The sequence below is a fragment of the Drosophila hydei genome, unplaced genomic scaffold, assembly GCF_003285905.1.
Source record: "Drosophila hydei strain 15085-1641.00,03,60 unplaced genomic scaffold, DhydRS2 tig00008135-arrow-pilon, whole genome shotgun sequence".
Classification (NCBI taxonomy): domain Eukaryota; kingdom Metazoa; phylum Arthropoda; class Insecta; order Diptera; family Drosophilidae; genus Drosophila; species Drosophila hydei.
In genome coordinates, this window is record NW_022045844.1 from 255,926 (window position 1) to 281,737 (window position 25,812).

At 41.0% G+C, this 25,812-nt stretch overlaps 1 protein-coding gene across 10 annotated transcripts; it reads right to left on the minus strand.

Moving 5' to 3' along the window:
- Positions 1-425: 425 nt before the first annotated feature.
- On the minus strand, positions 426-25,392 carry LOC111598681 (anion exchange protein 3). Of its 10 annotated transcripts, none has more exons than XM_030225575.1 (16): positions 25,012-25,392; positions 17,433-17,718; positions 7,255-7,399; positions 6,925-7,192; positions 6,731-6,860; positions 6,493-6,519; positions 6,236-6,397; positions 5,929-6,171; positions 5,690-5,830; positions 5,382-5,399; positions 4,842-5,057; positions 3,554-3,751; positions 1,775-3,495; positions 1,506-1,700; positions 1,214-1,442; positions 426-1,150 (listed from the first exon to the last, which is right to left on the minus strand). In XM_030225575.1, the coding sequence occupies exons 2-16, from the start codon at positions 17,508-17,510 to the stop codon at positions 1,079-1,081; spliced, it is 3,843 nt and encodes a 1,280-aa protein (XP_030081435.1). In that variant the 5' UTR covers positions 17,511-17,718; positions 25,012-25,392; the 3' UTR covers positions 426-1,078. The 10 variants fall into 10 exon arrangements, with proteins under 10 accessions (XP_030081435.1, XP_030081437.1, XP_030081436.1 ...); XM_030225577.1 differs by lacking the exon at positions 25,012-25,392 and adding an exon at positions 22,403-22,420; XM_030225576.1 differs by lacking the exon at positions 25,012-25,392 and adding an exon at positions 18,403-18,532.
- Positions 25,393-25,812: the final 420 nt, after the last annotated feature.

Consider the following 25,812-nt stretch of genomic DNA (forward strand, 5'->3'; position numbering starts at 1 on the left):
AAATTTTTTTTATTTAATTTTTTTTTATATTTTGTGTTGTTAAATCTGGTATTTTTGGGGATTTTGTTTGTGTGTGTTTGACACTAATTATCACTACGCCAGTAGAAGCTAAATAGTTTGATTTTGTTTCTAAGAATGCTTCTTCGTGTTCATTGCTCTTTCGATGAGACTAAACCGAGTTTATTATTGTAAATATTTAAATATATATATATAGATTGATATATATATATATATATATATATATATATATGTATATGTGGGTGTGTATGTATGTGTGTATATGCAAAATTATTTATTGCTAATAATACGCGAGAAACGAGCAAATAATCAACGAGAATAAACCGAATATATATACATATATATATATATATATATGTTATATATGTTTTCACTTTTCATTTGTGTGTGTATGCGTGAGGCAAAGTTTTCGTCTTTGTGTTTGTATTTCATTTTCATAAATAGTTATTTTTTTCGCTAAGCAAACATTTTGTCATAAGGCATAAATGCGGGCCCTAAGTGCACACCAGATGCTTGAACTTGAGTCTTTTCTTTGAATCGTTTATTCAGAGTCGCTCATCGGTCATCAGTTATCAGTTATCAATTATCAATTATCGGTTATCGACTATCATTTATCGGTAGTTCAGCTACGAATTGGTATTTGTATTTAGCCAACAGAGTTGCTCTACCATGTCGTGGTTCATGCTTTCTTTTTTAGGTACAACGTTTTTCCTTTGCTCTTGAGTTTTCAGCTCTGCCACTCACCTCGGCCAGGTGTGACCCTTACATTCTAATAGGTTTTCAGGTGTGTGTAAGTTTTTGTTTTGTGTTTCTTTCTTTCTTTTAGGCTACATCCTCCTCTCTAAATACTAATGCAGGTAGTTCGTTAACACGATCACCAGAAATTTCTTACAAACTTTTAGCGTTTGCATTTGTTGTTGTTGTTGTTCTTGTTGTTTTTGCCTTTGTTGGGACTCGGCTTGGCTTTAATACTTTGAATACTTATATAAAAAAAAGAACTAATTAAATTTGGCCTAAACCTGAGCTCGGACAGAGTCCGACTACAGTTGCACTTAAGTCACTAAGCTGGTATGGTCGTCTGCTCATAGAAGTCGGGCTCATCCTCGTCGGCCTTGACCTCGCTGCCATCCAACTATGGGAAAACAAAAGGAGGATTATCTCTTATCGTAAGTTAGCTCGACTTTAGACAATTTACCGCTTGCAATTCCTCTGGCTTGTAGATCGAGTTCAAGATCTGTCGTATGGGCACCATAAGTATGAGGAAGAAGGGGAAGGCTAGCGAGAACTTGGATGATTTGACCGTCCACAGAACAACCAGGCACAGCACCTGTATGGCCGTAAACAGATTCATCTTCCAGGGTCGCACACGCTTCACGTAGTTCGTGGGTGGATAATGCTTGACTGGCATGAAATAGAGTCTTATGCTAAGGTACGAAATTGAAGCTGTTTAGTAGAGTTTTCTAGTAAATTGGTAAACCGTTGCTAACCGTTCGAACAGCTGCACGCCACTCATGGATGCCACGCCCATGTAGAGAAAGACGCCGAAGAGCACGGCCATGGGTATGAGCCGCAGCAGCGGCGCCATCAGCACCGACAGTCCGATCATAACGCAGACAAAAAAGCCGGACAGGCGCTGTTCCTTGACGTCAATGATGCGCGGCGACTCGCCAGGTGCATGGGTGCTGCGAGGATAGAAAAATACATTAAAAACTTAGTTATGCTTCTAAGGATCAAGATCAAGCAGAGGTATACCCACCGAGACATCACTGTAACCGAGGACACGTGCGTCACGGATCGCACTGTGGCAGCACAATGCCAGGGCATGCCGAAGAGGCCGCAGAAGGTGTTCAGCAGGCAGAGCAGCACGATGTCCCAGTGCAGGCCGGAGCCCTTCTTGAGGCCACGGTCGGGCTTATCCACAATCAGCTCGGATATCTGTGATTCCATGAATATCAGAATGTAGACCAGCAGAGCTGGCACCACGCAGGCAAAGGGCACCCAAGTCTCGCATGGATTGAAACCAATAAACCAGCCGCGACGCGACGGATCGCTGGGCGACAGACCCTCGGGCACCACCAGCTTCTCGGTGTAAACGGAGGGCACCAAATAGTCAATCAGCACAAACATTGCGATGGAAATGGGCACACCAAAGTCGCCCAGAGCACGTCGCGCATTGCGGCCGAGGAAATGCGAATTCCGGAACAGCTTCAGATAGTAGGCGACCACAAAGGTCGCCAGTGTCAGAATGGTGCAGAAGAGCGCCGTGTTGGGCTGATTGGTGGGTATCTTGGGCAGCGCTGGCGGTGTCATTGTGGAGCTGGCATTCACCAGAGTCACGCTGATATTAAAGTTGGTGTCATTGTGGCCGATGTCGTGCCCCACGAGTGTCGGTGGCGGCAGATTGTAGTCGGACAGCAGCGGATTGAGCTTGTAAATGGACACGAGCTTCATCATAGTCTCCACAATGTAGATGAGCGTGATCAGCGCCGAGAAGATCTCCTGCGTGAAGCGTGTCAACAGCCGCACATAGACGCTGCCCTCAAAGGCGGACACGCACAGCGCTATGATGATCAGCCAGACGCCCACGTAAACTCTCACAGATAGAAAATCAAAGTTGTATTCGTTGCAGAAGACAATGAGCGCCTCATCGAAGAGCAACAGCGGTCCGGTGGTGCCAATGATGACCAGCGGCTGGCAGGACAGGCAATGAAAGACGATGCCCACGAGGGAGCAGGCAATCAGAGTCTCCGGTATGCCGATCCAGTTGTCCGTCTTCGCCGAGGCCAAGCCACCAAAGGTGATGGCCGTCGATAGGCAGGCGAAGTACATGAAGATGGTGGCCGCCAGTGTCTCCGTGTTGAGTCCATCTCGTATGTCGCTCTTGTACATGGGCATGCGACGCTTGAGGTCGTTGCGCAGGCCACCCCAGAGCCGATGCGTCTTGTCCATGGGACTGGGGCGCTTCTTTTTGCCGTCATCGTCGTCGTCGTCGCCGCCATCGCCGCCGGGACCACCCGGGCCGGTGATGGCACCCAGTGCCTGCTTCTCTAGCAGCGCCTTCTCCTCATCCCTGCCAATTTTGATCATCTCGCTGTCGCGCTTCACCTGCAACGCCTTGATCTTGCGCGTTCTTATCCAGTCTTTCTTGGCCTTCAGCTCGTCGAAGGGCAGCAGATCGTGACGATCCCAGTTGCCAGGCGGCAGCACAATGGAATCATCGAGGAACTCATTGATGGCCGACAGCAGATCACGACGATCGTCCGCCTTGTAGGCGATGGCATGGAAGTGCTCATTGGCCATCAGCGTCGAGATGGAGCGACCCACCTCATGGTAGTCCAGGTCAAAGTTGCGTGGTCCCAGCAGCACAAACATGAAGCGCACTGGCACAGGCACCTCTGTCAGCGTGGGCATCAGCACGCCCTCCGACAGACGCACAAAGGCAATTGTGGGCTGCTCCAAGAACTCCACGGCGCCCACCTGTTCATAGATGCGGGTAAAGCAAATCTTTTGCCAAATCTAACAAATTTGAGCTTACCAAGACTGTTGTAGCTTCAGCTCCAGCGGGTATACGCTTGAGGATGGTATCATTCTGCAGCTTTTTGAGATCCTCCTGCGAGGAGGAGTACATGTCATCCTTCATGTCTATCTTGAGCTCATTGCTGCGCTTGCTGCCGCCAATCTCGCTGGCTGGCATTATCTTGATCTTCTTGTCATCCGTGCTGCCCGAGAGGTTCTGTGTGGGCGAGCCAATTTACAGGGTATTAAAGTATTCCCAACAACTTGCGCTATGGATATTAACGTCTTAGAGATAACTGTACAACAAGCACAACATGCAGAACATCGAACAGGCGTGCACTTAAGGGTTAAGGGCTGAGTTAACGGTGCATTTTCAGACTAAGTTTTTCATAAGTTTTTCTTTTTCTTTTTCTATGTTTTTTTCTTTATCTTTTTTTTTTTGTTGAGGTTAAGGACGAGCTAACTTACGAGTAAATCGATAAATAAACACAACACAATTGAGAACTTGCCAATCGTGGAGTTGGAGAGCATTTAAAGTGGTATTAAGAGAGGGGAGTAGCTACGTGGTGGGTGTTGGCTAGGTGGGCTAAAAAAGAAACGGCTCGATTTCTAAAGCACTTCAACAGCACAGGGAATGAAACTGTTCACTATTTTGAATAGACTTTGTATACCCTTGCAGTAGGCCAACCTTGACAGCTCTCTTATATCTGCATCTATCAACAAGTCTGTGTCTGCCTTAACCAACTCGTCTAACAATTATTAACATTATTCCTTGAAAAGCTCTCTTATATCTGCATCTATCGAGAAGTCTATATCTGCCTTAGCCAACTAATCTAACTATTATTAGTATTATTCCTTGCAAGATCCCTTATAGTCTTACAAATATGTGTAAGCCACATGTACTCAAACGAACTCTAAATACTATTTCTGATATAGATACTTTCGGACATGCCTCCCATAAGACTAAAACATCAGCTCATCATAGTTATCAAAGGCAGCTCGCAAATCGAAGTTTCCTTTTGCTTTTTAAGATGCTCTCCTATTGAACAATTAAAATCTTGTCTATATTGAACACATTCAAGTTCTTAAGCTCGCTTCAAGGCAGGCAGCTCAAGCAGCAACAATTCTCTAACGATCTGCAAGAGCATTGCATCCTCGGCTTACCGACAGCATCGCTTTATACTTTTGCTGTATAGAAAACCAATTCAGTTTCAGTTTCATTCCCTGATCTTGAACATTTTGGGGGCATAGGCTTGCTTTGGCTTGGCTTTAATTGGCGTGTCAAATAGGGCTTTAAAACTTATTACACCCAGATACGATGAGGTCGTCGAGTGTCGTCGATGGTCTATGGCGCCCAGATTGAGCATGGCCGCTGGCGGCGCACTGGAGCTCACACAGATGCTGCGTCTCGTTTTGGCGGATCGTTGTAGGTATTGTTGTTGTAGTTGTTGTAGCTGTTGTTGTTGTTGTAGTTGTTGCTGCTGTTGTAGCTGCTGAGTGGCCTCGGCGCCCATCCAAAGTAGCTTTTGGTGTGGTGCGCAAATGTGAGACAAATGTGTGTTCAGTGTTCAAACATATACATATATATATACACGAATTCATACATATATATATATATTTAGGGTGATACATATATAGTTATATATGCAGATATATATATATATATATAGGCATATATGGGCAAAACAATAAGAGTCGCATAAAACGAAAGTAAAGAAGAGTCAAAAGAAACGCAGGACAAAAGCAGCTGGATAAGTACGTCTGTTAGCTATATATACCAGATATATACATATATATATATATATATATATATGTATATATGCCTATATACAGAAGTCGTTCATTACCGATTTGGGTAGTAGATGCTGTTGGTGTTGTTGTTGTAGTTGTTATTGGTATAGTTGTTGTAGTTGTTGTTGTTGGTGTACGAGTATGGTTGATGAGAATGTAGCACAGTTATGGGCGCAGTTATGCAGAAATAGACAAGAGCATAATATGAACACGATCAAAATGATTAACAAATTTTGGAGAACACATCATATTTAAAGCCAATTTATAGCGATAACAGGACACGCACTGAATGTATGCAAGTTGTTATATATGTAAGTGAGTTAAGTAGATCAAATGAGAGATCGATTGCGGATCTCTGTCTTACCTGCAGACTCGTATAGCTGTTGTATTTGCGCTTGGTGAAGGGCAGCACGCCCTGGTGCTCGTTCACGTGGCGATGGCGCAACAGCAACGAGCGCATGACCGATGGCTTGTCATTGATATTGATAAGATCATCGACCACCATCTGCATAGGAAAACTCGTGTTAAGTAAGGGAGGAGAGAGGGCGTAGGAGAGAAAAGAGAGAAAGAGAGAGAGAGAGAGAGCGCTCGAGCTTAGCTTACCTGTTCGACCACGCGATAGGCAACCGCAGGCAGGTCCTTCTCATTGAGGTCCAGCAGCACAACGCCCGTTTCCAGGCAGCGACGCAAATTGAGCAGCGAGTGGAATGAGAGAGAGGCAACATGCGGTTTGCCCCAGCGATCGGAGCCCTCCTCCACGTCCTCCTCATATTTGATCCAGCGCGCTGTCTCCTTCCACTCGCGATCCTCACCCACGCCCGTAAGCTCGTCCAGCTGCACAAAGATCTGGAAGGCAAATGCTGCTGCTGTCAGAATTGGTCTCTCTGGAGAGCGAGTGATCAGTTCGTACCTCATGTGGACTGTGATCGATCTCGGGCTTCTTGTTTAGAAACGGTGAAATAGTTATTTGCGGCAATTCGCGCAGCTTGATGGATGAATGGTGAATCTTGTGGCGTCGCAGGGCGCGCGGATCATCCGAACGATGTGATCTCAGCTCATTGAGATCAGCTTCCTAAAGGTCAAAACAAAACACTGACTTTAGTAACATATTCAAAACAGTTAACGGGGTTTAAGCATAAGGACTTTCAGCTAGGGGCTGTCATCAACCTGTGTAGCCGGCGCTTGGGCATTTGCCTACATTGAGTTGGATGTGAATCCGAGCATGGGAGGCAGCAAGAAAAGCAATTGTAACGAAACGTATTTGACTGGTTTAGTTTTCTTTTTTTTTTTGTTTTTTTTTTTTTGGTTAGGTTAACTAAAACCGTAGTCAAGATTAATCAAGAGTTGAGATTTCTCATCTCATCTTTTTGTTTAGGTCAACTAGCTAGAGTTACGGCTGGCCTACCTCCAATGCCGTGTCCTCAGGCTGCACAGAGATCCTACGCGCACCTGCATCACCGTTCTCCTCGATTGTCTTTTTGGGTTCCACGCTGTCCTGATGTGAGAATTTACGTTGTCTATAATACTGATGGCGGCTGTCAATGGAAATTAGATTAGATTAGATTGGATTCATAGATAGGAAAATCTGTCTGCTCAGACCTTTTTCTGCGTTTGCGTTCGTGCGATTGATCCGTGGGCTGTTCATCATAGCTCAGACTGGGCGGTGTGATGACAACTTTCTTTTTGGCATCACCGAACTGCACGTGCTTCTCATCGGCCGAATTATCCGAGTGATCGCCGTGTCCAGCTCGCTCGGAGACTAGTGGAAAGTCCTCGGGTATGTCATCATAGTTTTGTGCATTAGTCAATTGCTCCGTTTGGCTTTCGTATTCCGAATCTTCCTCGATGTTTAAATCATTTGTGCGTACTGCGTACAGAACGATTTGTATGACAGGGTACATTCTAGTCGGGTCAACTCCATATACTCACTGCTCTTTTTGCGCGAACCAATTGGCTGCTGACTATTGTCCTGGAAAGTGTTTACATCGAACTTCTCTTTGCGCGCACTTGAGCCGGCAAAGACCTTGTCCATTTCCGAGTCCAGCAGCACTTCGTCGGGATCTTCATTGCCGGACTGCAAAGAGTAGTAAAAGATTGTTGAATTGACGCATTGAGGTCTGTGTGGAATTACATTCTTTGCTCAATTGCTCGTTGTTTTGTCATCTTCTCTGGTCACGTTATGTGACTCAAGACAACAAAAACCTTTTCAATTAAAAATCTATAAAAATATTCAGTCATGTGACTGCCCATTATTGCTATTGTTGTTATTGTTGCTGTCGCATGACGTCGTCGTGTCATGTGTAAATATAATTCTGTAAACATTGACTCAACTCTCTTGCCTCTTGCCACAGACACGACGAAGTGCGCCAATTCATCATGAAACTTCTCTGGCCAACGATCATGCAGCAAAGTACTTCAATATATCTCTATCTGTACAGATGCAGATATATATCATATATCAGACAATCGTAGACTGGATCGTACCATCCTCACAGCTCGCTCTCTTCGTAAGTATATTTAATGGCGTTTATGTTAATTGTTTTTAATCGAAATCAATTGATTTTCATAGTGACGAACGCATTGATTGTGCCATTTCAAATTGACTGTCATATATGATATGTTGTTGTTGCTGCTCTGGTTGTGCTTGAATAGTCAAATATTTGCGCTATCTTGTTATAAACGTATCAATCAGCGTGGCAATAGCATTCAAGTCTAGCTGAAATCAGTGCGAAGGCTAAAGACATCAAACTGTTTGCGCGTAGCGAACTCTCTCATGGTTGGCATAAACGAGTTAATGAAATTATATATAGATATATATAGAAATATATAGAGCTTTATGGATCAATTTGCATGTCATATTTCCTGAGGAACAGGTAGTACAGTAGATTGCTTAGTTTTGCTAAGATATAGAGTAGAAAGTTCAGACAAGCGACTTTGCCAAAGAGATTTTGAAAATAGTTCGAATAGATTTTATTTGTGGATTGATTTTGCCCAAAATGATTCATTAATAATCTATGTAGCATATAATCGTGACGTTTTTAGACGGGTATAATATTTGATGATTAGGTGTGCTTAAGCCAATTGCAGGCAAGCCAAGTTCATCTCTTAACATCTATAATAATCTAAGCCTTTTGCCATTGCTATTAACATTTTGATGTAAAATGTGTCAATAGAAATCTATAGACATCTGTTCTTACAATGACATATTCCATAAATTTAATACATTATATAAACAGAGAGAGAGAGAGAGAGAGAGAGAGAGAGAGAGAGAGAGAGAGAGAGAGAGAACTGTCTATAGGCAACTCTAAACTCTCTCTGCCTCCTCATCTCTCAGCAACAGCAGCACTCTTAAAGTAAACAAAAGATAATTAACATAAGGCTGTTGTCTTTAATAAGCCACACGCTTTAATTGACATATCGACTTTTATTATAATTGAGCCCAATAATTCAGTTCCTTTGTTAGCCTTGCCGCATTGTTCGTGCCACACATCACACAATTTGCGCTTGACATATGTAAATTCATTCATCAAGAGTGTATATAAAGTTAAATTAGATTATGTGCGCCATTAGCTGGCAGCGGCTTTAAAGCTAATGCCTTCCACCTGCACAACGGCACAGGACACGACAGGACAGGACAGGGCAGGGCAGGACAGGTAGCTTTAATGGTGTTTGCCTTCGACATTGCCATAGGAGTAACAACATGAAATCCATCTTAGTCCTAAGCACACACACGTGTGAAATGAAAATGAGTTTGATATTAACTCTGACTCTCGCTCGCTCTGTCTTATTGTGCACCTGCCACAGCCACGCCCCTCTTTGCACAGGCGTGCAATATTTTATGCTAAATTTGCCGCATAACTTTATGATAACGCTCAAGGTAGATTTACCAATTGCGTCGCTGATAAGCCAGCGAAAGGGAAGACAATGGCCAAGCGAATGGCAAAAGGAAAACGAGAAAATGGAAAAACAAAACAACGAGCTTCAATTCAATTCAGTTAGTTTGCAAGTTTATAAATAGAAAATTTAATAACGTTGAGAGCATGCACGTGGGAATATCAAATGTGTGTCCTGTCTGTCTATCTAGCTCTCTGACTGGGTGTGTGTGTGTGTGGGCGTGTGTCTGTGTGTGTGTGATAAGTCAAAGCGTAACGCGCCCCGTTACGTTAATTAATCGATAACGGCGCGCGTAGACAGAGGAGCGAGGTGTATATGAAAATAATAATGATACAGATGACAATAATGATAACAACAATAATAGTAATCATAATAATTATGATGATCATCATCATGTCGACGATGATGATTGGTTTGTGATTAGCAAAGAGACAGAGCGACACAAAAAGTATTTTGTCATTTAGCCATTAGCCAAGGCCATCATTATGAGTTAACCACCAGCTACAACCTGAGCACAAGCCGCCACCACCCAACGCCCACCACCCATCGCCGATAGCATTAGAGCGAGAGCGAGCACACTTTAGCTAAACGAACTGTGCAACAATGTCAGCGTCGCTTATCAAAATAATCGATGGTGCTTTCTATTCTATTCCGTTCTCTTCTTTTTTTTTGTATTTTTTTGCCCACCTGCAACGCCCACAGCAAAACATAATAAAAAAGTAAAGCCCAAGCACCTCTACCTAGCTCACTCCCCACTCCTCTGCCACGCCCACCTAGCTGTCTGAGCTGTCAATTTTCGTTTGGCGCTGTTTGTTTTGCGTTTTGCTAAATTAATATGAAAATGCCGACGTTGTTTCAGGCGACAACGCAAGTTGTCTAAATAATAACAACAACAACAACAACAACAACAGGCATATTAAAAACTACAACAACAATCCATTTGCAGCAGCTCCAAGCGACGACAAACACTTAGCCTTCCATTTAAAACTAAATTTCCCTGTGGAAATTTCAGGTAAAAACCAAATGCAATCATATTTTGACAGTTCATCAACAATTTGTGTGAAGATCTCAGACTTCGAATAACAAAATATATTTTTACCCAAAAATATTATTATACAGTTTGCTACATGGTTTGTATTTAGTCTATAGGCTAGCAAATGAATCAGAATTTATAACGAGACATTTGAGTCAATCAGCGCACCAAAGGCTCGAGTTCCAAGCAACTAGATTCTGAGTTGTTAACTAAAGTATTTAGTTAAATAGGCATAAATGTTTATATTATTTAATTTACTTGCAGTATTAAATAAATCAAAGAAAATTCTTCTAAGAGCTGAGGCTGCACTTTGATTATGCAATGTCGTTCAATTCAACGGAACTAGTTCAGTTGAGCAGAACTTTTAAATTCCTGCTTAACTAACAACTTCAATTATCAATTGATTCATAAACTTTTGAGCTGACATCGAAAAAGTTGCGAACGAAAAATGTTTCAAATTGGATTTTGTATTATTTGTGTTGCCACTTAGGTGTGCAGCAAGGCGTAAATGCTCACAGATACAGTTCGAGATTGAGATACATTCGAATCAAACTCAAACTGAGGCACGAACCCGCATTTAGCTGCTCGTCTGCTTAAAAAGTTAGTCATGTGTGTCCCCCTGCCACTCCCTGTCTCTCTCCCTCTGTCTATTTGTGTGGCATGTTGGTTGTTGAATGTTTCTGATGCGGTTTGACAACATTTAACTGTTGGGGCGTTGGAGCGGGTAGAGCACGTGACTTATAAGTCATAAGCAAGTTATGCGGTCGTTGGGCTAAGCAACTTTTTGGCTGGCATGTTGCATGTTGTCAGCCAAATTGAATCAAATTGTGGCAAACAACTTGAACAGATTTGAGTGTTTGCTGCCGCTGCTGCCACAAGTTTATATAAGCAGCTGGGCCCAATAAGTTTTTCAAGTCAAGTTTTAGCCGTTCGTGCTTAACTTTTCATCACCTCTCCGCAATGAAAACGCCTTCGTCTCAAGTTTCGTGGCACTTTCCACGACATGTCCATGTCCACCTCCACGTCCATGTCAGCGGCACATTGCCATTTCCAGCCACTCAGTGCTGCCACTGCCACTACTGCGGCCACTTTGACTCGCGCCTGACATTCTCTGCCTCTGACACATGCCTCTTGCCACACAAGCTGCGTGCTCCAATGTTCCGCCCAAAATGGCCTATTCTCTCATAAAGGAGTCGAAAGAAAGTTAAAGTGAAACTGCAGGATGCTTGAATACCCTATTTTTTGTAGCTTGGGGAGTATTCGCTGGGAGTAATTAATTAATGTAATTTTAAGTAATTGCAGATATGAAAGATTGAGTAATTACAGAGTAATTATGATATAATTACAGAGTAATTATGATATAATTACAGAGTAATTAAGTTCTAATTACAAAAAAAAAAAAAAAATATGAACAAACTACAGAGTAATTACATTCGAGTAACAGTGTTATTTTAAGGTAATTAAAGAGTAATTACTTAATAATTTCCAAAGAATTGCACAGTAATTACAGAAAAATTTCAAAGCAATTGCAGAGAAATTTCAAAGAAATCACAGAATAATTACTGAGTAATAACTGTGGTAATTGCGGAGTAATTTCAAAGGAATTGCAGAGTAATTACAAAGGAATTGCAGAGTAATTGCAAAGGAATTACAGAGAATTTCCAAACGAATTTCATAGTAATAGCAAAGTGAGTTAAGTTAAGTAAAATACATGATAAAATAAACCTGCAAATTAATTTAAATTAATTAATTAAGTTTTACAGAGCCTTAAAGTCACTTTTACATAGTCACAGTCTATTTACAATGCATTAACAGAGTACTAACTATTTACATCGTATTTATAGTGTATTTACAGAATAAATAGAACTAGTATCAATTAGGCATTTTGTTTATTTTTAATTCGGATTAATAAAATACAATAATAGCTTACTCCTCAGCGCAATTGTAAATAAATTAGGGAGCAATTACATAGCAAACACCCATAAAATAAGGAATAAGCAGAGGAGTAATTGACTGTCAACAGAAATAACAACAATCCAAGTCAAAGAGCAATAGTCCAAGTGCCCAAAATTAATTATATGAATTATATGTGGCACGCGTTATAATCATACGAATTCATGTAGTCGTAAAGTTGAAAGGCTCACGGCCATATGCCCGCTTCAATAATTCTTATCTAGAGCATCAAGAACAGGAAGCACAGCAAGAAATTTTCCAGGACATGAAACAAACTCGTTTAACTTTACATTTTGCTCTTGACTCGGAAAAATCACAAAGCAAACACAGAAAATATATGAAAAAATGAAAATGAAAGAAAGATAAGTAAATAAATAAAGAAAAGAAAGAAATGTTGCGCATAATTTTCTTCGATTCGTGAGCTCCTTTTTGGGGGCAAGCATTTCGTAGATATTTTGTTTGCACAAATTAACGATGCTTCGTTTCGTTTGTATCTGTCCGTCAGCCTGTGTGTGCGTGTGTGTGTGTGTGTGTTGGTATTTGTGCGTGTGTGTTAATTTGTTGAGAATTTTCGCAGCGGAAATGCTCGCTGAAGGACAGGAAGGGCATGCGACAGGCGTATAGTGCGCCGGAGGCGGAGACAGCGAGTGACAAGGGGTAGGCGTAGCTGGGGCCGGACAGACACGTGCAAAGGTTAAAGTGCTCATTGTGCTCTTAAAGGCGTCAAAACATAACGTAATTGAGCTGACAATGCTAAACACTACACACACACACACACACACACATACATTTATAGATGGGGTTCATGTTGCTCTCGTAATAGCCACAAAAGTGTTGCATACTTCAAGGTCAACCTGTACTCTATCTAAGTTTGCGTGTGTATGGGTGCGTGTGTGTGATATGAGCAAATTATACTTAAATTGAAATTGGTTTTCACTTGGCTGGCTGCTGTGTGAATTATGCTTGCCATGCGAATGTATTCAAAGTGCACACACACGCGCAGGCACGCACACATTCACAGATTTACAGTTACGACCGCAAAAGTGTGCAAAGATGAGCCATAAAAGATGCTGTGTCCATGACCGCGCCCCGCGCCCATTTCATTATTACATGACATTGTGCTGTGACTGCCCGAAATAGTAGGCAGCATTACCGAGAGTGTGTGTGTGTGTATGGGTGTGTGTGTGTGTGTAGGTGTCTGCTAAATAAAAGCTAGCCAATTCGCTGCTTCACTTGTTGTGCCAAAAATTCTAGCTAAAATATCAACCAATCTGTATGTGTGTGTGTGTGTGTGTGTGTGATATTGTGTGTGTATCTGCGTGCGTGTGTTTGTGCACGCCTTGCTCCTTTTTATTATATACTTTTCAAGGCTGTTCGCACTTGAAAACCTTGCAGGTGTTTGGTATTCGCTGTTTGGTGTTCAATGTTTGGTGTTTGGTTTTAAATATGCGCCTAGTTCAATTAAACATGCAGCGCGTGTTTTTCTGTTACCTTCAATTATAAATTCGCTGGCAGAGACAAGAGTTTTTCACATTTGGTTTGCAGCCAGCGCAATTTTCACAAGTTTTCTTGCTGCTGCCGATGTTGGGGCTTTTTGTTCGTTTTCGTTTTCGTTTCTGGTTTTTTATTAGCAGTGACAGTTGCTGCTTGGCTGCCTGTTGCACTTTGACCCGCGGAGCTGCTTAACAGTTCACTGCAGCAGCAACTAGCAAAAGATAGAAGACAAATACATATATAGAGATACGCACGCACGCACGCACACACGCACACTCACTCACACATGCACAGAGGACGCGTGAATACGGAACAACGCGCGCTCTCAAGCCTAAAAATGTTGTGGCGTCTGGGAAGGCTTCCCAGCAAATGTCGTGACTGCGTCTGGCTGCTGGTGCCATGGCCAACACTGCGATTGCTACACACATGTTACCTGCGCCGGCGCACGAGTGAGGCGCGCGCGTATAACTGTAGCATAGTTAACAGCTGCTGGCAGCGCTGCCGACGCCGCTGCAGCACACACAGCTGTTCTCACGGCCGCTGGCGCTGGTGCTGGCGCTGGGCGAACCGAGAGTTTTACAACCGTTGCTGACGTAAATCAAAATGCACTTTACGTTGCGCCCCAAAAACCAAAAAGAAAAAACAACAAAAAAGCTCTGCTTGAAAGCTCCGTGAGCAGCGCAGCGACTGCAGCAGCAAAACATCTCTGCATACACGCATATACCATGTGAACAAGTGCCAAAAGCTTTCGCAGGCAAAAGGTGAGAACGACTGCGAGAGAGAGAGGAAGAGAGAGAGAGCAAAGGAGAGCAAGCAGCGAAAACGAGCCTTGCACACGGTCAAGGTCAGCTGGTTTGGTTGGCTTGTGTCGCTTGTGTTTGGGGTGGCATTTGGGCTGCTTGACAAAAGCTTTGGTAGAAAAGCTTCCGCTTCTATCCTAAAAATATTCAAATTATGAACTCTTCAATGCACAAGGACCTGGCCAGACTTGTGCAATCTTAAGGAAAAACAAACAATGTTTATATATAGAAAACAATTAATTAAGCGAAAGTTTATATATTTATAGCAGCAAACGGCCTCCTTTTTGCTTTGATAAAGGCATATAGATATTATGATAGATAAACAGAGATTTGACAGAAATAGACTTGGGTTTGAGTTGATGTAAATTTGATACGCTTTAATTGGCATAGACTAAGGACTTTAAGCCTGATATAATTTACTTATATTTTTTTATGTTTTTCAGCTATAAATTTATGACTTCTGATGTCTCTCGCTCTCTCTTTTCAACTGTTTCCCTACCACTGTGCCACTCTTTCATGCAGCACTAGCACCTGAGCTGGTTTGGCATGTGCGTGTTTAGAACTTTGACGGCAATTAGGAATGATAACAGGTAAGCTCAACGCACTCACTCATTCGACAGAGCGCGAGGGACAAACGAATGGATAATTGAAACGTTAAGAGCCCAAATCATTGCCTACTTACAGGCAACAGCAGGAGGTGAGCGAGGCGTGCGGGCGAGTGCTAGGCGATAGCTGCCTGAGCAATTAAGTTAATAGCCAGTGTAAACGCAGCTTTCGCTCAGGTGTCAACGATTTCATTACGAGCACTTGGCACTGGCCAATGCCAATGCCAACTGTTGTTGTTGCCACTGTTTGCTGCCTTTATTATTATTGCAGTTGCACTTTGCAGCCTTGACCACGAATATTGATTTCCTGTTGTTGACTGTGCTATTCAGAGAAAGTTTATGTGTGTGTCCATGTGTGTGTGTGTGTGAGTGCCTGGCCGCCCGCCCGCTCGTTTGAATGTCTAACTAGTTTCCGGAGTACGTCCCCCCCATTGGCTCTCTCTGTCTCTCTCACTATGTTAACTGTTTGTAGACGCACAATTAAAAATGCGTTTTTGTTTTTGTTTTGCCTACGCTTTGTGCTCAGTTCTCGTGTGTGTTGGTGTTGTTGTTTTTGTTGTTGTTGTTGATATCCATTTGGCTTTGGCCTTAGAGCCGCCCTCGACGCTGTGCGCCACGCGGCGTATACGTAACGTGCTCAGCGTTTTGTCTGCTCTAGTTTAATAGACACATCCAAGTGAACGTCGTATGAATGAATGAATACGTGATTATGCGAACTCTTCCTCCCTCCATCCCGCTCTCTCACGCTCCCGCGTAGTCTAGGGCATTGGGGCACACGAAAGCGACAACTGTAAATCGAGATTCAAGATCCGAATCCAAATCGCAAAAAAAAGCGAAACTGGTTTCCAAATTGTGTCACTGACTGGCTGGCGGGCATGCCAGGGCACAAATACAACAACAACAACAAAAGTGCGGAAATCCAGAGAGCAAAAAAAACAACAATTGGCAACAACAACAACAACAAAATCAATAACAATTACTTGGCATTAGCCGCGTGTACAAAAAAATAAATAAAATACAGCCATAAAAAATATAAAAAAAAAGCGCAACGAATTAATAAAAAAAACATTTGATAAATATTTTTTGCACACTCGAAATTCAACGCATTTTTGTAAACGATTTTTGCAATGAAATTTTTTATTTTTGCGTGGAAAATTACTGAGCTATGAAACAGTATATAACTGTAAAAATATATATAGATATATATATATATATGTTTAAGTGCAGCATTAGGAAGTATTTTGAAAGCCACAGCATTTGACAAATCGATGTTAGATTTTCTATAATTCATATTTTTTATAGACATTTCAGAGCTTTATGTGCGCTCGGGTTAATTAACTAATAAAACGAGCGAAAGTTGATTTCATAAATATACAAATTACAAATGGCAAATGGCAAATTGCTAATTGTGCATTGCAACTGTCTCAATGCTCATCATAAATGAAATTTAGAGAACTTTAAGGATTTCTAATGCTCGCTCTTTGAGTGAAAAGGGTCTATTGGTTTCTGCTGTCTATTTGTCTTTCACTATTTCTTTGAGGACTTGAAATTTAAAATGTAAATATGTTTAATTTAAATTAATTAAATTAAGTAAATTAAATTTAAAATGTAATAGCGTTTAGTATATATTTTATATTTTACAGAATTTTACAGAATTGAATAATAAAAACTATATATATATATATATAAAGCAATATTATGTAACTACGCACAATGGCTGCATGCCAAGTTCGGAACAATATCTCTAGCTTTCCAGCTGTAGCCACAGAGCATGTTAGGTAAGTTGCTGTAAGCCTAATCTAAATAGTATCTATAAGTTCAATACATACATATATGACTCTTAGGAGCGTAATAAATCGGAAATGAGCTATATCTTGCACAGCTATAGAACAGATATTGCTAGCAGATCTTTTTCATCTGTCTGAATCTATTTCTATTTAAGATCTTTATCTTCTGCATATTCGAATCGATTTCTGTTTTACATCTTTATCTTCTGTACGAGTATTACGTAGTCAGTTGCAGCTGCCTGCGTTTTTCAAACTTGTTTTTAACCAGTTTCAAGTTTACGACTTTAATTTAACATTTTTTGCTAAAAAAAATTAATATAATCAATATTCAGTCAAACTCTCAGTCATAAGACTCTCACCTGTATCAAGGTAGCCCCCATAAAAACTGATCTCATTCTCAATTTAAGCTCATTTGCTTATGTAACACAAAAGGTATTTAAACAAATGAGATTTGCCCTAAACTCTGTTTCCTTGTTTTATAAAGGATTATCCATTATAAGCTAATTAAATGGAATAACTGAAATTAATCGTCAAAACTTACCTTTTTCTTGGTATTGAAGCCCAGAAAGGACAATTTGCGAACATTGTTCTCGCGGCCGCTGGCCGAGCTGAAGCTCATTTTGGCGTCGTTTTCCGTCAAGGGTCTGCGCGAATGGGGGCACTCCTTAGGCTTGGGTCCAGTTGGTCTCTATTCGCGGCTTATTTGATGATTTGCAGATGCCTGTACCAGCGCACTTGCATTGAGCTGTGGTCGAATTGGCGCTTCCAGTGCGGCAGCTCGGAGAAGAATCTCGGCATTCGGTGTGACGGCGCTGGGCTGGGCTGGGCTGCAAGTGTGAAGAGTAGCAGAGGTTGCACTTAGTACGCAATTACATTAAGAAACAACAAACTGGCGACTCTGGCCAGAGCCGCGGCTGCAATTCAATTGAGGCAAGCACAGACAAACAATATCGAGCAATAAAGTTGCGTTCTGCGACTCAATTAAAGTCAAATGCTGCAGGCACGCACAACTTTCGGGGGCATGAACTCGCAGTGTGCCGCAGTGGGACACTGAAGCACGCGACTTGACTGTCACTTGATCAATTTGCGAGTGCTGAAGTGCGAGTGCGAGGGTTGCGGCTCTGCTGTCGGCTGCGCATTGATCGCCAGTTGAAGGCGTCATTAGCCGATTCCATTTTGAGCACAATTGTTAATATAGTTTGTCACTCTTTATATATAGAAAGATATATAAATTGTATATATTACAAAGATATATAAATTGTATATATTACACACACACATTTCTTTTATTAAGTTCAATAATTAGGCAAGTCTGGGCAAGTGCGCGTCTGAGTCACATTCAAGCAAATGAGCAACTGACGAGCAGCTGGCAAAACCAAATTGCACAAAGTATATCGACAGTATATATATATATATATATACTGTATATATATTGTATATATATATAGCTCAATAAAATGTGAACTGCGTGTTAGCGACTCCTTAAAAATAACAACAACTCGAGCAGGCACCTTTTTGCTTAACGTCCACACAAATTGAATTAAGGCAAACGCACGGATAGCTCAGAATGTATCTATAGGATACACGTAGGCGAGATACGCGGCGAGTCGCGCGTCCAGATACGCGAGGTGCGCTCAATGACAAACGAAAGCCGTGTGTACCTGTTGCGGTTGCGTTGGCGCTGATTTATGCGGCGCCCAGAACATTGACTAGCGAAACGAAATGTTGCCCGAGCCGAAAGCCGAACGCACACGCCGAGCGGCACAACAGGGGCGGGTGCTAGTGTGTGTGTCTGCGGGTGTGTGCGGGTGTTAGCAGACAGTCCAACATGAGTCTCGTGCTTAGTGAGGGCCTAGGTCTAGAGCCTACCCAACAGTTATAGCTATTCCAAGTGATTTATTTTCCTTTTGGCCAAATTCACACAAATCGCTTTGCGGGTTATGCAACAGCAATGTGACCAGGCGATTGTTTACCTAACTCTGATAAAATTGATGAGTGTATGGGTGTGCTGTGTGTTTGTTTGTCTAAAGTTGGCCCTGGATTAAACTTGAGCTATTCTGCAGACACACACACAAGTTGCTCAAGTTGGTGTTTGCTAACCTTGGCAGTGCTGGGAAAATGCATTACTTATTAACTTGATTTAACAGTAGTTATTAACTAAAGAGTACGCGCTTGATAGATTGCGCAAATAGATCAAAGCGGCAAAGCGTTTTGCTACTTAACCATCCGCTCGTGTCTCGATTACGTATTTTCCACAAGCAAAATTTAGTCTTGCTAAAAGTCTTAACAGAAATAGGAAGTGACTCTGCATAGCTTATAGAACTTTGTTTAGCTTATTTAATGCAATTTCATATAGTTTTATTATAGTAGATACATTTGGCATTAGTGCCTAAAGAAGTAACTAATATAGAATGTCTAGGCTAGGAGGAAATGACACGATCTATTAGAAACCCGATGCATTTCCCTTACAGCTTCTAGTATTGCAATCTATAGCAGATCAGCTCCTAGACACGAAGTATTTTATAAATTGATCTTTAGAAGAATATTTAACATATTATTATTATATCTTCTAGTATTGCAAGACTGATTTCTAATATTAGTTACATAATAACTTCGCATTTCTTAGGCAGCTCGCATTCAGTTTCGCCGTCAGCTTTTTCCAGTTTTCTCCAAATATCTTATATAACTTGTATAGATCGTGGCATACACCAAGCACATGATATATGTATTATCTTTGTCATATACACGGCTCAATTAACATTATACTTTATTTCATTATTATAAATGTGTTGAAACTAATGGAAAGATCCGCTCGATAAGCAAAAATGGAAATGATCTTGAAAAGTGATTTCTGAAATCTTTTATAGCCTAAAAAACAAAAGGAGAGATCTTTAAATTCATATCAAAAGCTACTAAAATACCCGGCAATTTATCAATCTTCGCACGCAGGCAGACAGTTTAAAGTGGTTTATTTATAAATTGCTCAATTCGATCAAATTGATCGCGTGACTCCTTCGATTCGTTGGTCTACGAATTTACACGTTTTATGGCGGACAGAGCCACATGCTATCAGCAGCAAAGGAAAAGTGTTAGACAGGCGCTTTGGACTGGCCATAAAGCAGAGGTGTTACAATTTAAGCCCGAGGCAAATAAACAATCGCCGATCAGGAAACAGGAGTACCAGGGGAAACAGTCCAAAATTAACGTGGTGATCAATTTTATGGGTTCATTAGCGAAACGTCGCAAACGATCGATCGATCGCTCGCTCAAGGGTCGGACTTAACTTTGATTTAAGTTATTGTTTGTGCATGAATTGCGCGCGTTCTCTTATCACAGCGCTACAGTGGACATCCATCAGCAGCGACTTTGATATGCCCACAAATTATTTAAGCAATTGACAGTAATGAATGGCATTTACGACGATCGTAAATTAACTTAATAATTGTCTTTTTCTCTATGCGGCGTCGCAGCGAAAATTGATTTTGAACAGCAATTGAAGCAAGTGGCACGAATGGAGCGACTAGCAGATGAGCTGTAACTAGTAGAAGAGCTGACAGCAGGCACTCTACAGACATATATTCTTCTTCTAATTGGATGATATATTCTGGCTTGCAAGTTCTTATCTTTAGATAGCCAGAACTTGGGCAATGCTGAATCGAAATTCGAGATCAGCATCATTTTCCCTTTAAGATTCTTCTCATTTGCATTTGAATTGTTTCAGATTTCTATCAGTTCATTTGATGGAATCAATTATTCCATATTTCCAATCGGACGAGCAGTGGCACTTTGCTTAACCGATCTATCCTTTCTCTGAAGATAGAAGTCCTTGATTCCACCTGCTTGTGATACACTTCAACCTTAAGACACGATACAGCCATTTGAATCTATTTCAAATTCTCACAAGGGTATGCCTGAAGTGCTTAACTTATTTGATAATATTTTTATTTATTATTAAATTTATTATTAAATAGCAACATGATTATTGAACCAATTATCGACTTATCAGTTGGCATTCCTTGTCAGGCGGCTAGAGAGAAAGAGAGAGCGAGAGGGAGAGAGCGAGAGGAAGAGCTGCAAGTGGAATATCTCCAAGCTTTTATAAGCCAAGTACACTTCGCCCTTATCAACAGCAAGAACAGAGAAGAAGAAGTAGAAACAAATAAACTCCAGATCCAACCGGTTCTTAAAAAACCAAAATAACTAATTTCATAAACAGCTGCCAATTTCAACTGCAGTTGCAGTTGCAGTTGGTGCTCATGACCGACTGCGAACCGGTTTACATATTGCAACAGTTCAACAGCTGCCACTGCAATTGCCACAGCCATTGCCATAGCCACTGACATTGAACTTGAGTGTTGCTCAGTTAGAATGAAAGGAAAGGGGGTTGCACTGCCACTGGAGCGTGCTTCCTGCTTGGCGCACCTCCACGCAAATCGTAATAAAAATTCACGACTCGCGTAAAAATGTCAGTTTGGAAAACTTGAATTATAATGGACTTGGGCAATTGGGGCATTAGAGCCAGAGTCGACGCCAGCAATTAAACATATTCGAGTGCGTCCCATATATATTATTAAGCATAAACGAAATACCGAGATAATAGTAATAGGAGTCAATCAATTGAAAGTTATTGTCCCACTAAGTAGAGCACTAAATCTTCCTCGGTTAGAAATTTTGATTAGACGAAATTTGATTTGCGGCTCTGCAAGAACTTAAATAAAGCAATAAAAACAATTTGCGTTGCTTTCCGCCAGACAGAGCTTCATGTCAGATAGCATAACGCAAAGAAAGGTGTATATATATACAGGTGTATGAAGACAAAAGGTTGTTGTTCCGAGGGTAGCTTAATGAGTAGCTAGGGCGGAATTGATGAGTGAAAGGCAAATGTTTTTTATTTATATATCAAATAGGTATATTCCATAAGTTAAAGTCGAGTTTAGATCACAGAAATAAAATGAAAATAAAATAACTGGAGCAAATAAGAGATAATATAAACATTTTCCTAATAATAATAATTAGACAAAATAGAACAGAAATAAAGATAATCCAAAGAAGAGAAGTAAGAAGAAAGGAATGTAATAAAGAATAATGAATAATATTATTTAATAATAAAATATGAAATAAAAAAAAGAGAATAAATCGGCCATCTTCTATACGCATTGAAAATATATAGTATATAGAATATGTATAACCTAGATATGATATTATTTTAACAAACTTCAGTTAAAAATCTTAGAATGATAGTATCCATATCAATTCAGATTGATTGCAACTATATCAGTTATTATTACTCAAAATGAATTCTCTTACGACCCTCGCACTTCCACAATTCTAGTTCAATATGTTATGCAATCGAATTGTATTTTAAAATTGTTGTTGTTAGTTGTTGTTGCTGTTGACCTAGCCAGTCGCAGTTGAAAGTAGTTTCCATTTCCACTTGAATGGCAACCACTTGGCACTCCAGCAAACTTGTTGGACTTGATGAAGGATTTATGGACGCACACACATACTCACTAGCAGGCTATGTGGCTAAAGGTTCAGAGCACTTGAACTACGCTAACTGTACTCGAGTCAATCAAATAAATAAAACATAAAAACACATTTAAAGAACAAACTCTACGCTTCAACGATTCGCACACATATGAGTGTTCGGAATGAAAAATCAATTGCGACTCGATAACCCAGTCACCACAACTATAACAACAACAACAACAACAACAATTGGAGAACATAGCACTCTAATTGGAGACCAAGTTAATGACCAACTGATACAGCTGACAGACGATCGACTCGACGGTCGACGGTTGACGATCAACAGAGACTCGGCCTTCATTCTGACTAACTGACTAACTAACTAACGGACAAAAGTCAATTGTAGGCGTAATCAATAAGCGAGCGAAATATTTGTAGTGCTTCTTCTTGCGCTTAGATAAGCGCAATACTTGCCGCTTCAGATCTGACCGAAACAAGCACCAATTTATATATAGAAAAACATATATCTAGAGCTAAAATGATGACTACTTTGGGTGTTATGAATAACAATTGCAGGAAATACTTTAAATAGTACTCTATGGGGTTTCGCTTTCTTGGGGTTTACTTAAGAAAGAGAATCAGAAGATGTCGACAGTCCAATGAACCAACTGACTAATTGTTTTCGCGATAAAGTAATGTCGGTCTCCAGTTTTGATTACAAAACAATGGAATGGAAGCGAGATGGCAGATCATATCAAATTATCCAAAAGGTAATTGTTGTACTTAAGTGGCTATCGGTTCTTTGGTTTCGCCTGAAGCCAATTGTTATTTCAGGAACGAATGGTACAGATAAATAATACATATACACATATTATTTGATATAACTGGAAAGTTCTGGACGGTGTGGTGTATTAATAATCAATTGTTTGCAATAGAAAGTAAAAATAATAAATCCCCATTTTATACACATGAGTAGTAGGTGTTACGTTACGTATGCTTAGCAGAAATTTCTAGCCACCCAGAACACCTGCGACCCTAGTATAAAGAGGCACTCTCATTTGTTGTAACATACTCGCACATACTTTAAATTGCAGCCGTTGCAAATTCCGTGAACCGTGCACAGGAACAATAAATACTAGTCTGAAAAAACAAAACATGAGCTCCCCACAACTTGTGTAAACAAAACTGCAAAGCCAACAGCAGCAACAACACCCATAACAACAATAACAACAATCAACTTTAGGCGTCATGATACATTTTGGTTAAATATCAGGAAAGAACAAAAAACACTATACACAAGTCAAGATAAACAAATTCTCGTTACCATTGTTATAACGTGTGAGCAGCACACAAGGGGCGTACGGGAGCGAAAGAGAAAGAGGGAGTGCAAAGGGTGTGTGGGTTAAAGCAGCCAAATTATTGAGCCATTACTCACACACAGCGAGCAAGGGAGAGTGAGCGAGTTAGTGTATGTGGGAGAGAGGGAGACAGAGCACTAAGAAAGGGTGCGCTATGCCCAAATACAAGCACACCTACATATACAAAGAATTTGCATGCCGCGGTACCCGCAAACAACAACAAGCTGAAGAAGAAGAAGAAAAGAGTGCTGCACGTCGCGAAATTCACGTGCGGAGCTTAAAACGCTGCAAAACTTTAACGGTGTTGATAAGGTTGACGTCGGCGTCTGCGTCAGCGTCGACTTTGATGCCGCTGCAGCACAAAAGCGGTATTGTTGTTGCTATTATTACAGTATTTTGCATACAACAGCAACAGCAGCAGTCGAGCTTAGCATAGCACAACAGTGCGAGCGAGGAAAAGGGATGGCAGAAGCGTGAGCAGGAAGAAGCAGAAAAACGTTAACTATGTGTACTTTTTGCTTTGAACAGTAAAACAAAAATATCACAAAAAAAAAAAACAAAAACCAAATGAAAAGAAATGTAAGAAATGAATGGTGAATGGGCCTAACTATGCAGAACCAGTTTCAAAAAGATAGAATCAAAGAGTCAGAGTAACAGAAACACAGAAAGAAAAGGAGAGAGAGAGAGAGAGCGAAAGAAAGAGTAAATGAGTAACAGAGGCAGAAGCTCTATGTGTATATGTGTGTGTGTGCCTGTGTGTTGAGTAATCACTTGCTGCATTTTCGAGCTTGACTTTTATGTTATTTTTTTTTAAAGAGCTTGTCTAATGCCTTAAGTATTTGAAGTTGATTAGTTTTTTATGTACAAGTATAATTAGTTGATTATCAACCATGTGCACAACAGAGCCGAAGAATCCGATTTGGAAACAGATCAAAATCGGGAGGCACATCTTAGCACTGCCTAAAACTGTATTTGACTTAGGTATAACACTTTTATCTAAAATGGGCAAATTACTTGTCTGCGGTTTGACACTTTATTTCAGAATTGTACTTGAAGAAAATACAAAACAAAACACAGAAAAAACAATAATCAGTTCATATCAGCGTCATAGCCACAAGTCGAAAAGTTGAAAAACAAAATATTTGAAAATTTCAAAAATTGGCACAAAAATAGCAGCCAGAACAACAACACATTCACCCCATAGCCATAACCACAGACAGAGATAGAGACAGAGGCAGAGACAGAGCCAAAGACGGCGAGTCGTAAATGAATATAATAATAATTGACACGTACTTTAAGAGCTCTTTTACCCACGACTTTCGATGATGGTTGCAGCCAATTTGGTCTTTTATTTTAGTTTTTTTTCTCTTTTTACCAGCTGCTGCTCAGTTTTGCTGTGTCTCGGAAATTTTCCACTGTGTGCGGCACAACTTCATTGACCGATCATCTGTGCAAAGGGCCGTCGGGGAGGGCGAATGTCACAACAAACAAATCGTTTTTCGTACAAATCACTGCGGCGGCGGTGGCGGCGGCTGCGTCACATGTATGCGAAATATACAGTCGAAAGAAACGCGTTGCTGAAACAGAAGTACGACGATCGGAGATGTCGGCAACGGGAACGGGAACTCGAAACAAGACGATCACAGACACAGAAAATGGCAGAGCAGCAACAACAAAAACACCAAAAGTAACAAAAACACACGATGTTTATGACGTATATAAATATATCTATATCGTTGCGTATATCTTTTACAATTTCTTTTTATATATATTTTTTTTTATGTTTTTCCGTAATACTTTTTAGGACTTTGATAGCGACAGCGCACGCGGCGTCTCGACAAACTTGAACTTGGCGAGCGATTAGCGGTTCTTGGACTCGATCGGCTCTGTCTTTCCGGTCGCACGTTTCTGAGCGTAATGATTTACTGTTCCTGCGGCAGCACGTTTTTAAACACAGAGAGCAATCGACGAACAGCAGCAGCAGCAGCAACAACAACAGCAATATCGACAAAGGCAACAACAACAACATGTTTTGGAACAGAGCGAGAGCGTTTTTTATGTAAAGGCGATAAGCGTCGACATAAGTGTACCCTG